The sequence below is a fragment of the Petaurus breviceps genome, unplaced genomic scaffold (genome assembly GCF_028583685.1).
Source record: "Petaurus breviceps papuanus isolate PSGF00001 unplaced genomic scaffold, PetGlider_PUasm1.0 90822, whole genome shotgun sequence".
In the NCBI taxonomy this organism is placed as follows: Eukaryota; Metazoa; Chordata; class Mammalia; order Diprotodontia; family Petauridae; genus Petaurus; species Petaurus breviceps.
The window spans coordinates 4,740,932-4,761,924 of NW_027187351.1; the positions used below are offsets into that span (position 1 = coordinate 4,740,932).

Sequence of the window (20,993 nt, forward strand, 5' to 3'; positions counted from 1 at the left end):
AGGTGGGAAGGGAACTGGAAGGAGGGAATGACACTCTAAGGTCTCTTCTGGCTCTAAATTTAGCTATTTATTAAATTTTGAGTATAAATGAGAACATAACCTATGATTCTACAACTCTGAGTAAGGTAAAGTTCTAATTAAAGTTTTATAATAAGCAATGTAAAGATTAGGTTTTATTTACAATAAGCTCTATTGAGAGGAATCATATTTGCTAGCTATTGAACCAAGGAATGTCACAGGAGCACATCCAAGTATTTCTGTGGACATTACTACATATATAAACTAAAATATTAATCATGCTCTTCAGAACTCTTTATTTATGAATATTCAACTCATGTGTTGAAGAAACAAGTCTTCATCAGTCTTGAATATATTCTTTACAACTTCCACAGTTGCTTCATCCTCTGGTGGCTTTCTTGCACTACCAGGCTGAAGGAATTTCTGAATACTGGGGAGCTTGCTGACTCTAGCTTTGAACTCCTAAAAAAAAAAAAAAAACAACAAACCAATCATGACATCACCTGTAAATGAAGCAATTAGCCTTGCACATCGGAGTAGTGCTCCAGGGTTGTTATTGCCAAGAACCTTTCAAGCCATTTTATCCTAGGGGAAAACTGTGGCAAGCATTTTCACCCTGTGGGCAGTGACTTTTGAAAGTCCTCAGGAACTTCCTACTCTGCAAATGTATAAGGCCCTCTTTTCAAAATGTATATCACAAATACGTGTTTTTCTGTTAATTTTTTTTTTTTTTGCATACACTTGTTAAAAACAAAATTGGCAGTGGCAACTTGAGGTAAAGGGTGGAGGACCAATTAGCCTCCATACTCAAAGAAGAAATGGGTTCATGTCTTGCCTCTAACACATACTGGCTCTGTGACTTAGAGCAAATCACTTAACATTCCCAGACACTCTTCTATGAAGACTACAGGATTAGTGTGGATTTTCATTGACAGGTTGCATTTGCCCAGCAGGATTTCCCTACACCAATGAATGGTGGCCTCAGACTACCCCTGCCCACAATAAAAACAGCTACTTAGGAAATCAAAAAGGAAAGCTTTAGCAAAATCTGATAGATGGTAAGCCCATGGAGGGCAAAGATCATGACATTCACTTTTATATTTTCCTACCTCTGCTTCCAGAGATTAGCATAATATTTTGGTGATAAAGATATTTACTAACAATATTTATTAGTGAATAAATTGGTGAATGTATTCAATTTAGGGCCTTGTTCTAGCATGTCTTCCATTAAAATCCTCCTCTGTTTGCTCAAAGTGGTACAGAGGAGACCAATAATTTCCAAAAGCTATACTAGTAAAATGAAAATTTTAGGTGTCCCACCAAGCTGGAAAAACTTTGAGCTTCGGGCCTGGCCCTAGGGTGTCTGCCCACCATCTGAAAATATTTTCAGCTAAATTCATTAAGACACATCAACAGAAGAGTGCTCAACAGCTGATGACATTTTTGGGCCACAGCCCCTCACGAACACCATCTATGAAGGAGGCTTTGGGAGACAGAGTTAAGGTCAGAAGAGAAAGGACCCACACAAGGGAAATCTATCTTTTAAGTTAAAGAATTAGCAAGAATATATTAATCATTCATTGTGTTCTAAGCACTACATTAAACTCAAGAAAAAAAAAAACCACCCCTGCCCTCAAGAAGCTTATATGCAAAGAGGAACACAACATGTAAAGCAAAGGTATGTACAAGATAAATGGTCACCACTTTTGATGGAATTACCTGGAGCTTAGGGAATGCAGAGAGAATGCCAGACTTGAGTTCTTCAGTCATTAGGATGACTTCAAGCAGCTGTACATCTGCCCAGCTCAACTGGTTGCCAACAAGATAATTGTTCCCATGGTATTTTAGTGCCTATAGGACCAGTGACATAGAAGGGAAAGAAGGTATGGTAATATAGAGTACACTACTTGTATGATAATGGAAAGAGCCAAAATATACAGGAAAAAAAAAAACCGTAGAGCAGAAGGAGATAGAGAGCAATTTTATCTCTACCTTTTTAGTTATACAGGAAACAAGTATTTATTAAGCACCTTCTATGTACTGGGTTCCGTGCTAAGTGTTGGGAATATTAAGTTAGGCAGAAAAAAAGATTCTTCTCTCAAGGATGTTGGTCTAATGGAGGAGACAACCATACAAACAAGATATATATATATATATATATATATATATATATATATATATATATATATATATATATATATATATGTATGTATATATGTTATATGTATATATATTATATGTGTACATTATGTATGTAATATATATACATATACACACACAGAGCTATATACATGCATATTTATGTAGAGGATAACTTTAGAGTTGTCTCAGAAGGAAGGCACTAAAATGAAGAACTGGAAACAGTTGTTTGCAAAAGGGATTTTAGCTGAGACTTGGAGGAAGCCAGCAGGTAGAGGTGAGGGTGAAAGCAATTTTAGGCATGGGAGGCAGTCAGTGAAAATTCCCACGAGTCAGGAGATGGTGAGTCTCCTGTTCAGAACAGCAAGGAAGCCAATGTTGTTGAATTTCAGAGTAATTGTGGCAGAAGTGGGAGAGAAGCAAAGTATAAGAAGATAGGAAAGGTAGGAAGGGAGTAAGTTTATGAAAGGGAATTAAAAGCCAAATAGAAGATCTTATTTGATTTTTTTGAACAGGATAGAGATATGGTTAGACTAACACTTAAGGAAGATTATTTTTACAGCTAAGTGTAAGATGAATTGGAATGAAGGCAGGTAGACCACCAACCAAGTGGCTATTGCAGTTCAGGTATGAGGTTGCTTATAAAAGCTTACAGTTTCTTATATAATCTTCCTTTGTATATCCACATTTTTAGGTTGGTTGATGATTAAGTTTAAAGCAAAAATGTATAGCCTGGTACACTCTCTCTTGTAAGCAAAGTAATTCCTTTCCAGACAACAGAACCTTATTCTTCACTATGGATTACTCCAAATGAGAGACGGAGAGTGACAGTATAATACAAAAGAAAATTTTAAAAAGAAAAGGGATTTAGACCAAGAGTTAGGAAACCTGGATTCCTTTCTTGACTGTGGTACTTATTAGCTTTCCTGAGAAGACTTAGTCCTAGGGCACCCCTGTTGTGGGAGAAAGTCTAAACCTCTGAACTGGGGTGGGAACCTTTTCATGTTGGAAGGCCACATTAATATTCAGCTGTAATCAAATAAGGTCACATTCAAGAAAGTTCAATTAGATACACTTAAAGATGTACATTATTTTGTAAAAATCTAACTACTATGTACTTAATAATTTCAAAATATGAAAACTTTTTGTTCATTTTCAAGTTAACTAACCTTTTAAGGACTTTTAAAGGACTTTATTTGCTTTTTTTGTCCTGTTTTGTTTGAAATCATTTGAATATTTGGTTGCAGTATGGAAGTCCCCAGTTTCAGTTGATTGCCTAGATGGGTATGTCATCTATAACCATAAGGTCTTGATTTGGGTTAGGTAGCAGAATGTAGATTTGCAGGAATAAGTAGTTGAAAAACAAGAAAGCATTTTTCAGGCATATCGCCGAAGGCATGGGTATTCTACTGCATTTTTCTATATTTCAATTCGATTTTTCTTAGCATCAAACAATGACTTTATAATGTCATCTACTGAGAGTTCAATCAATTCCATCTTTAGCTCTTTAGGTACCTTGGTGATAACAACCAGCTAAGGTTGAAATGCTCATTTGAGTGTGACATCATGATTCTCAAAGTCAGTGAGCCTTTCATGGTATTCTCCAATTAATAGGTCTATAATAGCTGCATATTCTTCAAATGATTTGCATATATCATCCTGCTCATCAATGACCTTTGCTAAATTTATCTGAAATTTCCTTTTGAAGAAGTGTTTTTTAAAAGGATAGCTTTTTATGAAATGCTTGGATTTTTTTTTTTTGCCACATATCATATATAGACTTAGTTTTACCTTGCAAAGAAATATTCAAGTCATTCTGATTTGATATGATATAACACAGAAATGCAGTATTCCTATGGAAATCTTCTTTCAATAATTCACACTGCTGATTCTGTTCTTCATAAAATTTAAGTTTCTGTTCTTGCAAAGATAAAATTTTGGCTAACACTTGTCCCTGTGATAACTAACATACTTTAGAATGATATAAGCAAATCCACACTGAATACTTCACTGGTCAATTTTTAGCATGTTACAAAACTGATAGTGCCATGTTACATTTGCACAAGTATAGTTAACAACATTTATAACTTGCTGCAAAGTGTCACTAAAAATAGTAGCTTTTGCACAGAGGTGTTGCTAATACAATATACAAGGAAAAGAAATGAGGGCATCTGGATCTGTTAATACATTTTTTTATCTGTGCAATAAACCTTTCATGCTTTCCAGTCATGGAAGGTACACCAACTATAAAGACACTCACTAAATTTACCAAATTCAGCCCAACTTCACGAAATTTATCTTGAAAATTGCTGAAGATCTCTATTCACCACGCTCTGTTCACAAGAGCTCCCAAGGCAAGTACTTCTTCATAGCAAAGAAAATCTTTTGTTATGACCTGAATGAAGTATAAAACCTGTGCCGGGTCAGTAGATGATTCATCCAAAGCGAATGAATAATATGCATTTCCTTTTTGAAGTATTGCATGAAGTTGTTCTGTTAAGTTGAAAGCTAATTCATACTGCTGATCAGTCATTGAAAGAGGTAGTTGTTTGTACTTTGAAACGTTATGGGGAGCTGGGGGTGGGGCCTAAGCATCCTACAACTTCGACAATGCATTCTTTCACAATCACTGAATGGCTTTCCTTTTTTCCCCAGTATATAAGATACTTTGGAAATGGCTTCAGTGGCATTATTTCCAAGTCTTATTGGATTAGCTTAGCTTTTGCTTTTCATCTTTTAATTTCTGTAATGCAACCTTTCACATACCCCTCCCTATAATTTAAAAAATCTGTGGTCATTGTGTGTGTGTTATAATTCTGATGAGCACTGACTTTTGTTAATGTTGATATCACAGCACCACAAAGAAACAAATCATCTTCTCTTTAGCAGAAACAAAATAATATTGTAATTCCCAATCCTCATTTAAAAAAAAAAAAACCTGTTTTCTTCCTTCAGTATTCTCTTGGTCTTCTTTTGACATGATGGGCTATTAAGCATACAGATTTTAAAATACTGTTGGGGTGGCCAGGTGGTGCAGTGAATAGAGCACCGGCCCTGGAGTCAGGAGGTCCTGAGTTCAAATTTGGCCTCAGACACTTAACACTTACTAGCCCTATGACCTAGGGCAAGTCACTTAACCCCAATGGCCCTGCCTTCCCCCTCCAAAAAAAAGCAAAAAAAAAAAAAATACTGTCAAGCTGTGCAACTGTTCACAAATTGCACTTCAAAGAGAAACACAATGCATCATTGTCAAAAGTTGATAAAAAAAAAACAGGCAGATTTGACACCCCCATAAACTTTGGCCAATCAGCTTCATGTGGTAGTGGCACCAGTCAGGCAGGGGAAGTTAAAACTAAATAATTAGCATAGCAGCCGTCAATTTAGCCATTATGGCTTACTAATGTTCTAACAGTATCTGTCAATCTGGGGAGATTATTTTGTTGAAACCTATTTTTTTCTGTGGTATTCAAAATACATTCATTTTGAAAATAAAATAAAAACATGAAAGATGAACAAAATGTATTAATAAAAATAAAAGGATTTGTTCTGTAAAATTTGTATTCAGTCAAAAGGTTGCAGTTAAGGAACTCGAAGGCCACATATGGTCTTAAGACTGCAGGTTCCCCACCCCTGTTCTTGACTATAATATATTTTTCAAGCTTGATCAGACATTCAGTTTGTCTACTCACAAACCTCTACACGTTATATTTTCAGATTATCTAAGCAGGATTATTGGGAGGATCAAGTAAGATATTTGTAATGTCCTTAACGTAGTGCCTGGCATATACTAAGTGTTATATAAACATTAGCTATTATTATTGCTAGAAATAAAAAGCTTCAGTGAGTTTCTTATGGCATCACTGCACACCAAATGCCTAAAGCCTTGACTTTAAGTATTGGCTTAATTCTATTTTAAAATGTATTGAACAAAGCAAAAGCGCAAATGCAAGCAAAAAAAAAAATGTAGTCTTTTGGGGTAATGAAAACAAAGAAGCACAGATACACACACAAGCAAAAACATACAATAAGGCAAGCAATAGAAATGAATTCAAGGCCACAATCAATTCAAGAACTGTAATCAATAAGACAGAACTCTAAGCAGCATTATTTAACAGCAGTCAATATCCTTGTGGGTAATAACCCACAGGCAGTCAGGCTGCATAAGATATTTGGAATACTACAGGAGACAATAAGATAGCCAGAAAATGTAATTTCAGTGGAGGAAAAAGCCAACAAATCCTATAATGGGGGGAGGGGAGGGAGATATTTCAACCAAAAGGAAATATCCTTAAGCATAAAGAAAGTCACAAAAATTAAAAAATAAAATTTACAAATCCCAAGGACAAGCTAAGGTCTCTTCTAGCTATGACCACTAATGAAACACATGACATATTGTGATAGTAATGGCATTTAAAGATTCCCCTGTATTGGCTTGGTTTTTCAAATTGATTGTGTTAAAACCCAGAGCTTGTTAATCCCACCTGTGGGATGGACTTGTTGATGTGAAAAGAGAGTCCTGAACTGGGAGGAGCTGGTGACATAGATTTGGAGACACAAGAGAGAGGCAGAAGAACTTTTTGGAAGCAGCACCTCGTGGAAGAGAGAGAGACTGAGAAGGATTGCTGGGGCCACTTTGAATTGCCCTGGACTTTTGAGACCTGCCCCCTGAGCTGCCAAGGACTGAGGAGACATGGCTGTTTTGCTGGTACTTTGAGTGTCTGTTTTGATGTTGTTTTGCCAGATTTGTCCACTGGTGAAAGACAGTCCTGTTGAAGAAGTCCTGGAACCTGGCTGTTCGCTAAGAAGCCCTGAGACTGTCCTGCAGACAGAGAGTGAATACTGTCCACTGGTGAAGGACAGTGCTGTTGTTGCAGGGGTCTGGAGACTGTCCTGCAGACAGAATGAATACTGTCCACTGGTGAAGGACAGTGCTGTTGTTGCAGGGGTCTGGGAACCTTTCTGTTGGTTCAGAAGCCCTGAAGAAGGATTTTCTTGTTGTATGTTTACAGAAATTCTGGGAGAGGGCTTTGCTAATGTTTTCAGGGGTTCTAGGACTGTTCTACAGACAGAGGATGAATTAATGAAGGGACTGGCAACGTATCTTGTGGCCTTGCTAAGCCTTGTCTCCCCAGGAACTAAGATTGCTGAGAACTTGCCTCTTGTCAAGATGAAGAAAAGACCTCCATTTGGGTATTAAGTGCTGTGTTTAAACTTGATGTAACTCTGGGGTAGATTCAATTGAGATCCAGGGGTGGGGGACTTTTGACCTTTTTGTGCTCTGTGATTCACAAATAAAGTATAGCCTAGGGGTGGAGAAGTATTTAGACCAGGGACTTTGTAATTGATTGAATGATTGGAAGGTCCTGGGGTGGGGTAGTCCTTGGAGATTATTTAATCACATTTAGTAAATGCTGTATTTGGAATGATGTCATGTTTTGATCTTCTCTGTTCTTGGTTGGTCACTGAAAAAAATGGAGAACACCTATGCTGGTATTTTGAACCTTGGGAAGTTGCCTTTCCTTGATATTACATTACACATATCCACCAGGGGTGGGGAATCTGCAGCCTCAAAAGGGATTTGTTTTTTAAAACTTGGACTCAGTCAAAAAGCCACACTTGAGAACCTAGAGGGCCACATGTGGCCTCCAGGGCAGAGGTTCCCCACCCCCCAGACCTAGGTTATAGCAGAGATTCCCTTTTTTTGTCACTATCCTTTATCAGTCTTAGGAGCCCAATGGAATCATCTGTTGACCACATTCTCAGGCTGTATTGGCAATCTGCCTTCAAGAGTTAAAGGTTATGGACACAATACTGTTTCTAAAATTTTCTTAACACAACAGCTTCTTTTTTTTCACCAAGGACTAAAACATCAAGTATTTCTAAACAGATATTCTCCTATGATGGAGTTTCTCAATTATGTCACCACAAATTGAAGCTGACAGACCCATGGCTAAATTTCTTCTTCACTGTGACAAAGATCTAGGCAATTTGTGTAACAGCACAAGAATTTTTGTAACATGTCTTAGAACAGATTTTTCTGTTTCAGATATTATTCAACAAATCGACGCACATTCACTCAATACTTCCTACATGCATGGCATCTAGAGGACACAATGGACAGAGTGCCAGCCCTGGAGTGAAGAAGACTCATTTTCTGGAGTTCAAATATGACCTGAGACCTCTTCTAGCTGAGTGACCATGGGCAAGTCACTTAACACTGTTTGACTCAGTTTCCTCATCTGTAAAATTAGCTGAAGAAGAAAATGGTAAGACCACTCCAGTATCTCTGCCAAGAAAATCCCCAATGGGGTCATGAAGAATCAGACACAATTGAAAACTACCGAACAACAATGATGCACAGCACTGCGTAAGATGATGGGGATAAGAAAAGCAAAAAGTAATCTAATCTGTGACATTAAGGAGTTTGTGACATACCAGGAGGAGCATACTACAACATACATAGACAAACGTAATGCACGGTGTATATGCTTAAAGTACAATGAATAGCTGTGCAAAAAAAAGCACTTCATTGCCAGTCAGAATTATATATAGGAATGAGTTGTGCAAGGAACCCAGAGATCACCTAGTCCAACTCCCTTCTTTTTCATGTGAAGAAAAGAAGCCCACTGAGGGCTAACCATATAACGTTTCAACATTAAAAATGACTACTAAGTGCCCTTCACTGCATCCCCTGATGCTGAGTTCTGGTGGCTGCCTATCTTATTTTCCCCTATTATCACCTCTTTATGAATTCATGAGATCACAGATTATGAACTAGAAGTTACCTTAGGGGTCATTAAATCCAGGTACCTCATTTTACAGATGAAGAAACTGAAGGCCAGATACGACAAGTGACTGCCCCAGGGTCAAGTGTGGGATGTAGAATTTGAATCAAGGTATTCCTGATACCAAGTCCAGCACTCTGTCTTCTATATGTTGCTGCCTTACTTTGTAAAGTTTAGGAAACTGAAGTCCAGGGTTAGTAAATGATGTGCCACATTTCCACAAATAATAAGTGTTAGGGGAGGGGAGGCAGCTAGGTAGCGCAGTGAATAGAGTACCGGCCCTGGAATCAGGAGGACCCGAGTTCAAATACAGCCTCAGACACTTAACACTTACAAGCAGTGTGACCTTGGGCAAGTCACTTAACCCCAATTGCTCTGCAGTCCCTCCTCCAAAAAAGCAAAAACAAAACAAAAAATAAGTGTCAGAGGCAGGATCTGAACTCAGAGCATCTGTCTATAGAGCCAGTGGTCCTTCTTCTGTACCATAGGGCCTCTAATGCTTCTGCATTGTGCCATATTTGCTCAGAATGGAGTAGAGAAGGTGCTTGTAATTTCATTGACTATACAGACATCACCCACAGCCTCATTGTTCCATACCTTCTCATACACTGGGAAGAATCTTTGAGTGGCTCTCTCCAGGATGTAGTTGAAAATCTTTTGTTTTTCTTCAGGCAAAGAAAATGGGAAGGACATAATCATGTCATTCAGATCCCTCATCCCTTCCACATACATGTCAATACTGGAAAAGAAAAAAGGCATAAATAAAAACATGATGGAGTGGCCAGGTAGCACAGCGAGTAAGAGCACCGGCTCCAGTGTTGGGATGACATGGGGATTGAATCCTGGGCTCAGACACTTAGCACCCACCCAGAAACACCTGGCCGTGTAACCTTGAGCAAGTTACTTAACCCCAATTTCTTAGGGGTGGCCAGGTGGCTCAGCAAGTAAAGACCACCAGCTCCAGTGTCGGGATGACCTGGGGATCAAATCCAGGCTCAGATACTTAGCACCACACCCAGAAATAACTGGCCATGTAACCTTGAGCAAGTTACTTAACCCCGATGGCTTAAAAAAAAAAAAACATGATTACTAGGGGAAATGACTGAAGAAGCATTTAATAATAACTGACAGAGAGAAAAGGCTTTAAAATTTGTAAGGCATTCTGACGACATTATTTCGTTTGACCACATCTATAAAGCTCCACACTATAAGCTACATGCTACAGTAGTATTATCCCATTTTAGAGCTAAGAACACTGAGGTTCAGAGAATGACCCGCCCAGGATCACTCAGCTAGCATGCGTCAGGGACAAGGTTAGAACCTGGTGTTCCTATCGTTCTTGCTCAGTCATTTCAGTCATGTCCAACTCTTTGTGACTGCATTTGGGGTTTTCTTAGCTGGAGAGATACTGGAGTTCCCTTCTCTAGCTAATTGCACAAGTGAGGAAACTGAAGCAGAATTAAGTAACTTATCCAAGGTCACAGCTAGTAAGTGTCTGAGGTCAGATCTGAACTCAGGAAGATGAGTCTTCCTGACTCCAGGGCCAGCGCTCTATCCACTGTGCCACTTAGCCACCCCAACTCCGGGTCTAACATACATACTAGATACATCACTTGCAATTTGGGTGACTTTGGGTAAGTCACTTAAACTTTCTGTGCCTCAGTTTCCTCATCTATAAAAGGAAGAATTTGGACTAGAAGACTCCTAAGGTCTTTTCCTGCTCTAAATCTGATACCATCAACTATAATTTTCACAGTTCACTTTATTCTTTCCTAAAAGGCAGGCAGCTCAGTGTCCAACTACCTACAATCAAAGTTGTTGGGGTTTTTTCTTGAAAAGAATGCTTATTTCCCAGGCATGTTCAGAAATATAGACCTCAAAAGATGTAAATTTCAGCATTTAATAAATGTAAAGAACATAATTAATGTCCAAGAAATATGCAGTATTGGAATGAGCCAAGAATTGGTCAACTGGGCAAAGAAAAGTTAAAACTGACTCTACTAATTGAGTGGCAATAATGAAGTGGCCTCGAAAGTAAGGACAGTTCTTATAGCAGAAGAGGTTCAAGGTGGCCCCCACCATGCTACCAACTTTGTCAATTAGAGCAATGGCTCCAATTCACTCTAGCCAATGAACACTTATTAAGTTCCATTCATGTACATATAATAAGCATTTACTTATCACTTAAGATATTCCAGGAACTACACTAGGGAGATAAAGATAAAGGAACAGTCCTTTGGTTCAAAGAATTTATATCCTATTCTGGGAAAAAAGATGTGAACATATAGATAAATGCAAAATTTATATACAATAAACAGAAAATAATTGGGGGGGGAGTTTGGGAAATGAGGGAAGTTAAAAAAAAAAAGTCTCTTGTAGGAAGTGGCCCTTGAGTTGAGCTTTGAAGGGATCTCAGAATTCTAACAGGCAGAGGTAAAGGAGTACATTCCAGATCAGACATGGGGACGGGGTGTTTTTGCAAAGGCAGAGATTGGAGCCGTCATACTGTATTTGAAGCAGCAAGAAGGCAAATTAAGCTGGAAGGGAGATTGTGTAAAGGTGAATAATATGTGAGGAATCTAGAAAGACATAGCCTGGGGCTTAACTTCAGGTTTGAACCTGAATGAACCAGCTATGAATGTAAAACAACAAATTTTGCATTTTTATCTAGAGTTTGGGAACTACTGGAGGCTTTTGAGCAAGGTTCATTTTCCTTTGTCTTGTACTATTTGTAGAACTTGGTCATCTTTTGGAGATTAGTACTCATCCTTCCTTCTAATTTGCATGTCTTCTCCCTTGATTTATCTACTTGTGCTTTAGGGTTTCAAATTTTCATCTCCTTAAATTTTCAGTAGTTTTAGTTTTTTTCCCTTTAAAGCCTATTACTCACTTCTTTTTTTTTTTTTTTTTTTTTTTTGCTTTTTGGAGGACAATTGGGGTTAAGTGGCTAGTAATTGTGTCAAGTGTCTGAGGTCGCATTTGAACTCAGGTCCTCCAGATTTCAGGACTGGTGCTCTATTCACTGCGCCACCTAGCCGCCCCCATATTATTCTTAAACCGCTCCCTTTGGTGTATATTCTTAGGGCTGTACTGCAAATTTTCTCACATTGAAGGATATTCTTTTCCCAGGCTAGAGCCTGGGTCCCAAGCATAAGTAGCTTCTAGGTTTGGACAGAGCTGTATCAGCTGTATTTCAATCCCCTTTCCTTTAGACCTGGTGCAAAACAAACACCTTGGGACCTTGAACTAGTTTCTTCCATGGTACTTTCTCCTCTGACTGAACTGCATCAGCTTTTTGGGGGATTGGAGGAAGTGGAGTGTGTATGCTGCACAGCCTCTGTAGTGTTGAGCTTCCTTAGGGACTGCCCCAGGCAGAAGGAAGCCTGATTCCTTTCCCTAACCCACTTCTTCCTCACATAGCTAGGCAGAACCAAAACCTACTGCTTGTTTCAGTGGCAGCTGGAGGTGGGATGTATGCTCAGAGTGTCTGCAGCAGGAGGAGAGTCTTATTCAAGTCCAAGGCACAAGCCCATGGATTGCTTTGTATGCCCTATGATGGGTGCGTGTTGGCTTATTACTCATAAATAGGTGCTTACTAGCTGTTTTAAGTATTAGTGTTGCCCAGTGTTTATTCATAAGGTGGTTAACTTTTTTGGCATCTTACTTTTTTTCCTGTAGATTCAATGGTATTACTCAGCCTATGGCATATAGTTACTCTTTTGAGAGGGGACTTGAGAATTGGTGGGGACCACAGAAAATGTCTGATTGGCATCTTGTTGGTCACCATACATAAGTTTTTTAAAATTCTTTTTAACATATGGTCATACCTGTACTCTAAAAATACAGAATTATAGATTTGAAACAAGAGGGGATCTCAAAAGCCTCTTAGTATACTCCTCACTTTACAGATGAAAAAACTGAGACTCAGGAATGTTCAGTATCCAAAGTTATACAAACAGTAAGCCTCAGATGGGATTTTTGAACTTATGTCATAGGACCATAGAAACAGGGTTGAAAGGGACCTCAAAAGCCAATGAGTCCAACCTCATTTTAAAGATACATAAAGCTACATAAAAATAGACCTCATAAGATAAGGAAACCAAGGACCAGAGTAATTCAGAAAGGTCACATAAGTAGTATACATCAGAAGTGAAATTTGAACTCAAGTCATAAGGCAGCTAGGAGTGCCAGATCTGGAGTCAGGAACACCTGAGTTCAAATTCAGCCTCAGACATTTATTATCTGAGGGACCCTGGGTAAGTCACTTAACTCTGTCTGCCTCAGTTTCCTTATTTGTAAAATGAGCTAGAGAAGGATACAGGAAACCACTCCAGTGTCTTTGTCAAGGAGACCTTAAATGGGTCACAAACAGCAAGATACAACTAAAATGACTGAAAAACAACAATATAGGATCACAGATATAGATTTTGAAAGGATCTCAAAAACTAATTATTCCAAACTCCCCCCATTTTACAGATATGGAAGCAGAGAATCGGGATTATTACAAAAGGTCACACAGGTAGTATGCATCAGAGGTGAGATCTGAACTCAGATCTTCCAACTCCAGATACAGTTTCCTTTCTTTGGCAGCTATACGAAGTATATATAAGGTACTATGGTAGGCCTGAGGATGCAAAGACACAATTGAAACAGTCCCTCCCCTCAAGGAGCTTACAGTCTCCTTGGGGATATATAAGGATAATTTGACGGAGAGAGAAATACCAACTAAGGAAATTATGAAACACTTCCCATAGGAGATGGTCCACAAAGTGAGCCTTGAGAAGTTGGGAGTCTTAAGAAGTGGAAGTGAGAAGGAAATACATTCTTGGAATATGGGTTCTTTATTTTTTTCAGTCCCAGGACCCCTTTGTTGGGAGAAAAGACTTATTTCATCAATTCACCTTTGTACACCAATAATCCCTCTTCTCCAAAGTGAATGGGAAGAAAAATGTTGCTTTTCATGAGTCCAAATGGAACTATAGAAAGAACAGTGGCTCAGATTTTGGAAACGTAGATGATGAGATAATTGCTGACAGTTTGGCTCTAAAATTCTAGGATTCTCTGAAAACATGGGTTCTCATCTCAGTGTTAGCACAAAATAACTCAAAGACTTTGGGCCATTTCTTGGCATTTCTCCTCCCTGAGCCTTAGTGATCTCATACAATAGGAATCATAATTCTTGCAGAATTAATGCCAGGACAAAATGAAATCTTGTCCATGAACATACTTTTAAAAGTATAAAGTGTTGTTATGACATACCGATGAAACATGTCATACATAAGCTATTAGTTTGTCTTTTTGTATCATTGAAGGTAGCACATGCTTGACACATAGGAGAAGCTTAATAAATGTTTACTGATTAATTGATTGATAAGTAGTCTACAAAAGTCAATTATCATTCATTACTTTATGGTTAGCTGCCTACTAAGAAGTTAGAGACTTTTTTTTTCTCCTTTGACCTCCCACTACTTTGCTGCTCCCACCTGGTGGAGATGCCCACCACAAGGCCAGCCTCAGTTCAAGAGTATTTCGGATGGCGAAAGGAAGTTAGAAAGTTTTACATATGCATAACATGCTGATAAGAGCATGACTGCTTTTATACAGAAAAGAAGATAACTTTTCAACAATTTCATTGTGAGACAAAGGTTATAATGAATAAATAGCAAGCCTTGGAGTTAGGATTTCCTGGGTTCAAGTCTTGTCTCTGAACTCTACTGGCCCCATTGATGGGTACCTGGGGTCTAGATCAATTTGTGAAACCAACTTGTAAAACCAGTCTGAAATTGTAACTGCATTTGTCCTTTCCCACCCTAGAGCTCTGCCCCTACTCCCTATCCCACACTCCACCTAGGCAACACCCTGTGGCCCCTTTGTTCTTACTTAATCTCTTCATTTCTTCTGGGCCTGGCCCACACCCTCCTTTGTCCGTGCCTTTTGTCTCCTTCAACCTGGCTCAAATCTTATCTAAACTATCTATTCACGTTCTCCTCTTGGTCAGCTCTGACCTTTGTCTATTCATTGAGGCCCCCTCCGGTCTGGTCAGCCCTGACAATGGCAGCCCTACCCTTTAAAGGTAAAAGCACGTACCCCTCTCACTTGCAGGTCCCCTAAAGGACTCTTGCCCACTTCTCATAGAAGCGTAACAATAAACTTCTACAACTCTCACTCCAATTAAGCCTGAGACCTTGAATTCTTTCCAGACAATATTGCAGGTTTTCTGGTCTTAGATAAGATCAGAATTCCTGCTGAACCTATTGGGATCCTGTCCCCCATCAATATGATCTAGGATAAATCAATGGCAAATCTCAATCTTTAGGAAGAAATTTTCTAAAATGGAAAAGGTGACTTCTATGTTCTATTATAAGCATGCAATAGTTACAGTGCTCTCTCCTTCAGGTCCTTCCCATATAAGTTGTATTTTGCAGCTATATATTTCAGGATGGCTCTGGTCTGTACTAGGTGCATTCCATCTATTTCAACCATTGGCACTTGTTGATACATTAGGTTTCCACCTAAAAACAGAAAGAAAAGTCAAGTCAGTAGCTTACTCCCCTTCACTGGAGAACGGTCATGGAATCATATTGCTGGAACCAGAAGGGACCCTAGAGGTCATCTATTTCAATTCTCTCATTTTACAATGGAGGAAACTGAGGCCCAAGAAGGGAATAAGACCTGTTTAATACAGATTTATTCCCTTCCCTTGTATTTACTTCGAACTAGGAAGACCAGATTTAAGTTCCTATCTCAGACACTGGCTAAGTGGCCCTGGGCAAATTACTTAACCTATTAACATCAGCTGCCTCTTTTGTAAAATAGGGATCATTATAGCATGGAGTTTACAGATTGTTGTAAGGATTAGATTTATTAAGAGCTTTGCTGGCCTTACTGTGCTATATAAATAATTATAATTTATATATATTATATATTTGTCAGGGTCCTTTGGTTCTTTGTAATACTATAAGGACAAATAGATCGAGGGTTTGTGGGAATATTATTCTGGCATTTAGTTAGTATTACACTTGTCTCAAATTTGTTACAATTGGTTAATGTTAAAAGGAGGATAATCTTTGGACTACTTGGTAAAAATTTTAATTGTTTTAATTGTAAGCTTAATGTAAATCCCTTAGTGAAATCCCATCCTCCCGTGGAGGAATTAATAATGGATTAATGCAAAATATAGGAAACTGGTTTTAATGTGTGATCATGACAAATGACGAAGACTCCAGTTTTAATTTTGTAAGAATGATAAGGGTTCTGAAGTGGTCATTTAAATTGGTACCAGGGTTCCTTTTGTAGGTAAATGAATGAAAGAAGGTAGAAGAAAGAGGCTGGGATGCAGGACTGAAGATGGATGACCCTAAGCCACCAGAGGACTTCCTCAGATCCCAACAGCAGTGTGAAAAGAGACTTTTGGACTTTGAAAGGACAATTGTTTATTACTGTTTTCTTTTGAATCTCTGTATCTGCACTCATAAAGGGGACTGCCCCCTTGTATGTTGTCAATGCAACGATGGTAATTAGAATTAAGAAAAGTGGGGAAACTTCAAAAGGTATAAAAGAAGAGGGGGGATTTGTGAGGGATAACTTGCAGTGAAGTTTCCCCATTCTGAAAAATCAAATCTAGAGTGGCTTCAGCATCCACTAGGCCTAAGTTTAGAAGTCACCTGACCTTGCAGGAATCTGGGACTTAGAGCAATGGAGATCCTCCCCAGAGCCACCTCAGCACAAGATATGCCAAATAAGGACAGAAGTACTTTCTCAAACATACATGGGGTGATCTACTGTTTCCTTGTTCTGGTACTTGACATAGATTGCTGCACTTAGATTGTACACCTAACTTCCAGCCAAAGGAAGAAAAGGGTGAGAAGCAGGGTGAGGGAGAATTCTGACTTAGGGCTTTATAACTTCCCATTTCCTTTTGTAAATTGCTTCTCCTCCCTGATCATTTGTCAGGATGGTGGCCCTTTCTCAAGATCCTAATGAACCATTCTTTCCTGCTTCCTACCTTGAGAAACCTCTGAGTATTATTTGCGTAAAGATTTCTGTTGCACACAGTTTTGGGGGTACACACACTACTGTCTCCTAAATGAAGTTGAAACTACATCCTATCCCACACCCAGTCCAGATCCAATGGACTTTTCTAATCTCATTTCATATTTGTTGTTATTAAGTGATTTTTAATTCATGTTCAACTCTTTTTTACGGTATTCTTAGTAAAGATACTGGAGTAGGTTGCCATTACCTTCTCCATCTAATTTTAAAAATGAGTAAGGTGAGACAAACAGGGTTAACCCCGCAGGGTATGTACAATTTGGGGGTAAAATTAGGATTCTAGGATCATAGCTAGAGAGATCTTAGAGATTTTTGCCTCAATTAGATTCTAAAATTATTGAGGGCAGGATTGCTGTTTTGTTCATCCTTGTATTTTTCTGAGCTGCTTAGCTCAGAGCTCCTCAAATACTAATCATTTAATAAATGCTTATTTAATGAATGAAAGCTAATTCATATCCTGGTGTTAGCAAACATTATCCCAGTGCTTACATTTTACAAGAATATGCCTGAGCAGATTAATATTTAGCCCCAAAGAATTTCAAGTATGAGAGCTGCTCTACAACAGAAGCTAGATGGGAACTTCCTATTATATCATTGTCCCCATTTTACAGTCAAGGAAACAGCAAGAACACACAGCAATTATCAAGTTATTTCTACAAATAACCTTCCAATAACTCCCATTTGCCTGCTCTTTCCTCGAATGCATGGAAGGAATCACAGGACCCAACTGCAACCTAACCTTTCCAGTCTTTAAATCCTCTGTGGAAGGCAAGGGCCCTTTATTTCAGGAGGAAACAAGCCTTACTTTCTTCCCTGGTGTGGTTGTTTTGAAATTCAAACCCTACCTCTGAGGTACAGAGAAGCACACTTGTGCATTGTACCATGTAATTCCCCATCTGGCTATGATTTATGACGTGCTTTTTCACAACTATAGAATCAGAATTTTAGAGCTCTGAGGGATCTTAGAGATTTTCTGTGTATCGTTCCAGGCAAGGCAATGGTAGTTAATCTGGTCTTCATGGACAACACAACAGCAAGGCTTTGAACTCACCCTTAATTAAATTCTCAAACTCTTCAGCTGTCTTGAAAAGCACTTCTTCATACTAGAAGGAAAAGGACACACCAGGGTATCAGAGCAATGGAATCATAAATGTGGGCACTGGGAGGGACCTTAGAGATCACCTAAGATAACTCAATAGTATCATGTGTAGAGAGAGCATAAATTCAAATCCTGCCTTAGGTACATATTTATCAGCTGTGTGACCCTGGGCAAGTCATTTAACTTCTCTGCTCTTCAGTTTTCTCCTCTGCAAAAATGAGGCCCTGGGACTAAATGACCTCCAAGGTTCCTTCTGATGAGGGACAGAATCCCAATAGGTTCAGCAGGAATTATGATCTTATCTAAGACCAGAAAACCTGCAATAGCGTCTGGAAAGAATTCAAGGTCTCAGGCTTAAGTAGAGTGAGAGTTGTAGTTTATTGTTATGCTTCTATGACAAGCCGGCCAGAGTCCTTTAGGGGACCTGTGAGTGAGAGGGGTACATGCTTTTACCTTTGAAGGGTAAGGCTGCCATTGTCAGGGCTGACCAGACGGAAGGGACCTCAATGCATTTAGATAAGTTTTGGGCTAGGCCAGAGAAGACTTGAGGATTTGGGCCAGACCAGAGGAGACATGAGGGATTAAGTAAGAACAAAGGAGTCTTAAGGTGTTGCCTAGGCCTAGTTCGGATAGGGGAAGGGGCAGAGTCCGAGGCTGGGAAAGGAATTTTACAGATAACAATTCTACAATACAAATTGCAGTTACAATTTCACAGACTGGTTTTACCAGTTGGTTTCACAAATTGACCTAGACCCCAGGTACCCCATCACTTCCAGCTCTGCATCTATGATTCTATGATGTTCTCATCCAACAATTCTCCAACTTGTTTTCTCAAAATTACCCTTGAAATTCTTAATGTAACTTTTAATTTGTAATTTAATTAACCTTGATTTTTGAGGTCCTACCCAAAGAGCTTCTGTTTATGTGGGTTCTATTTGCATTGATATTTGCAACAGACGTTAAAACAGGTAAATTTCAATGTATTATAACTACAAATCTATTTTAAAATTTTTAATAACAATAATACACTCATTACATATTAACTTAATATATGTACCCACCCAAGTTCTTCTTACTCTGCAGACCTTTATGCCTACCCAAAGTTGTAGGTACAATAGAAAGAACTTTTCAATATTTAAAAAGAAGTTTGTTCAAGTTTGAAGTAACCACATTATACATCTGTCCACAAAATAGTTATATTTTCAATCATGTGACAGAGCAGGTATAGTGATTAGAAGAAATGAAGGCCCTCGATCCTAGGAGGCAGGCAGAGCTGGAAGGGTATTGGAGATTATCCCCTCCAATCTCCTCGTCCCAGGAGAGGAAACTGAACCCCATAGAGGGAAAGTGATTTACCAGTATAAGAGAGGAGGCAGAAAAATCATTCATTACCCCCTGAAAGATTATTACGAATTTTTTTCTACCATATCAATCTTTAGATTATTATTAACGTTTAAAAGTTTAGAAACTTCTTAAAGACTTTAGAAAGACCTGGTATATAATGAATCTAAACCTGACTGAATCTTAAAAAAAAAAAAAAGTCCACAAAAATGAAGATTGTTTAAATCTCTTTAAAAACTAACACAGCCTCTGTTTCTTGATATTTTTCAACTCTCCAAGATGTTGGGCAATAATAGTGAAATAAGTCAGAAGTAGTATCATTTTTTGTGTTAAAGCACAGAAAACTTTTTTAAGTTATTACAGAATCGGCAAAGATCACAGAATGTTAAAACTCAGAGAGAATCTAAACCAACTCCTCTATTTTACAAATAATGAAACTGAGTCTCAGAGATGCAAGGAGGTTTGCCTAAAGGTTTCTAGCTAGCGGGTGGTATCACCAGCACTTGAATGCACATCTGCTGAATTCAAGTGCATCTCTTTTCCACTTGTAGGAGAACTCAATCAACACTTAATTAGCAAGATAAACGTGACTTTCAACCTGCTCTGGAGACTAAGGATCAAGGTTAAAGAGAAACAGAAAGATGCGGATCACGGTGATTAGACACTTTTCGGGAGGGAGTCGCTCAGGAAGCTCCCCTAGTAAACATCCCCTCCCACTTAAAGAAAAGAAGGAACTTGTAAGACGCGAAAGCTCTACCTCCACACCGGCAGCTGCCAGCAGCCAGCGCACCGATTCCATTCTGCCTCTGCCATCGAAGTAATAAAGTTTGGGCTTCGCAGCCATGATGTTCAAGTCCTGGTTTCCTGAAAAACAAGAGAGAGCAAACAATCTGACCAGGACCTAAGTGGACGAGCCGCCCTTTTTGTAATCTGCGCTCCCAGGGAGACAGGAGAGGAAAGTCCAAAAACGAACAGCCCGGGGCGGCTAGGTGGCGCAGTGAGTAGAGGACCCGCCCTGGAGTTAATTATGTTTTTAGCTCTTTTAGCTTAACAATGTTCAACATCCTCCTTCAAAGGAATTCTCCAAGTCTCCCTCACGTTTTAGGTAAGGAGGATGAAAATTCCTTTTAGTTCTCATCAAGAATTTTGCAGATAAAAGTCATGCTCCTGTAAAATACATTGTTTTCATTTTCACCTGAAATCCCCAATATCAAGCAGAGTACCCTGCACACAAGAGAAACAATAAATATTTGTTAAAACGAAAAAAAAAAGTTTTGCAGATAGTGTCTGGGGCACTTTAAATTGTATCAAAACTTTAATAACTTTAAGAAATATTGTGTGATTCCAGGACAGAGCTAACAACCTCCTTTCCACATTCCTGTCATTGCAGCCAAGAACATGACCCTTTTAGTTGTTGTCGAACCTTTGCAGCTGTGTCTGATTCTCCAGGATGCTATTTTGGGTTTTCCTGGCAGAGATACTGTAGTACTGGTTTGCCATTTCCATCTCCAGCTCATTTGAGCAACTTGGCAAACAGGTTTCAGTGAGGTGCCCAGGGT

The 20,993-nt window shown here is 38.9% G+C and overlaps 1 protein-coding gene across 1 annotated transcript; it reads right to left on the reverse strand.

Annotated features, from left to right (window-relative positions):
* Window positions 1-297: 297 nt before the first annotated feature.
* LOC138147992 (glutathione S-transferase A4-like) lies at window positions 298-20,441 on the reverse strand. The gene is made up of 6 exons (XM_069070598.1): window positions 20,192-20,441; window positions 18,046-18,097; window positions 15,322-15,454; window positions 9,540-9,681; window positions 1,738-1,869; window positions 298-480 (listed from the first exon to the last, which is right to left on the reverse strand). Exons 1-6 carry the CDS (start codon window positions 20,276-20,278, stop codon window positions 328-330), a joined length of 699 nt encoding a protein of 232 aa, XP_068926699.1. The 5' UTR covers window positions 20,279-20,441; the 3' UTR covers window positions 298-327.
* Window positions 20,442-20,993: the final 552 nt, after the last annotated feature.

Coding starts and splice junctions, on each gene's coding strand:
- LOC138147992 (XM_069070598.1), bottom strand. CDS start 20,278: ATGGCTGCGAAGCCCAAACTTTATTACTTCGATGGCAGAGGCAGAATG. Junction 15,455..18,045: donor GTTTGAGAATTTAATTAAGG/GTGAGTTCAAAG, acceptor TTCTGTTTTTAG/GTGGAAACCTAATGTATCAA. Junction 481..1,737: donor CTGCATTCCCTAAGCTCCAG/GTAATTCCATCA, acceptor TTTTTTTTTTAG/GAGTTCAAAGCTAGAGTCAG.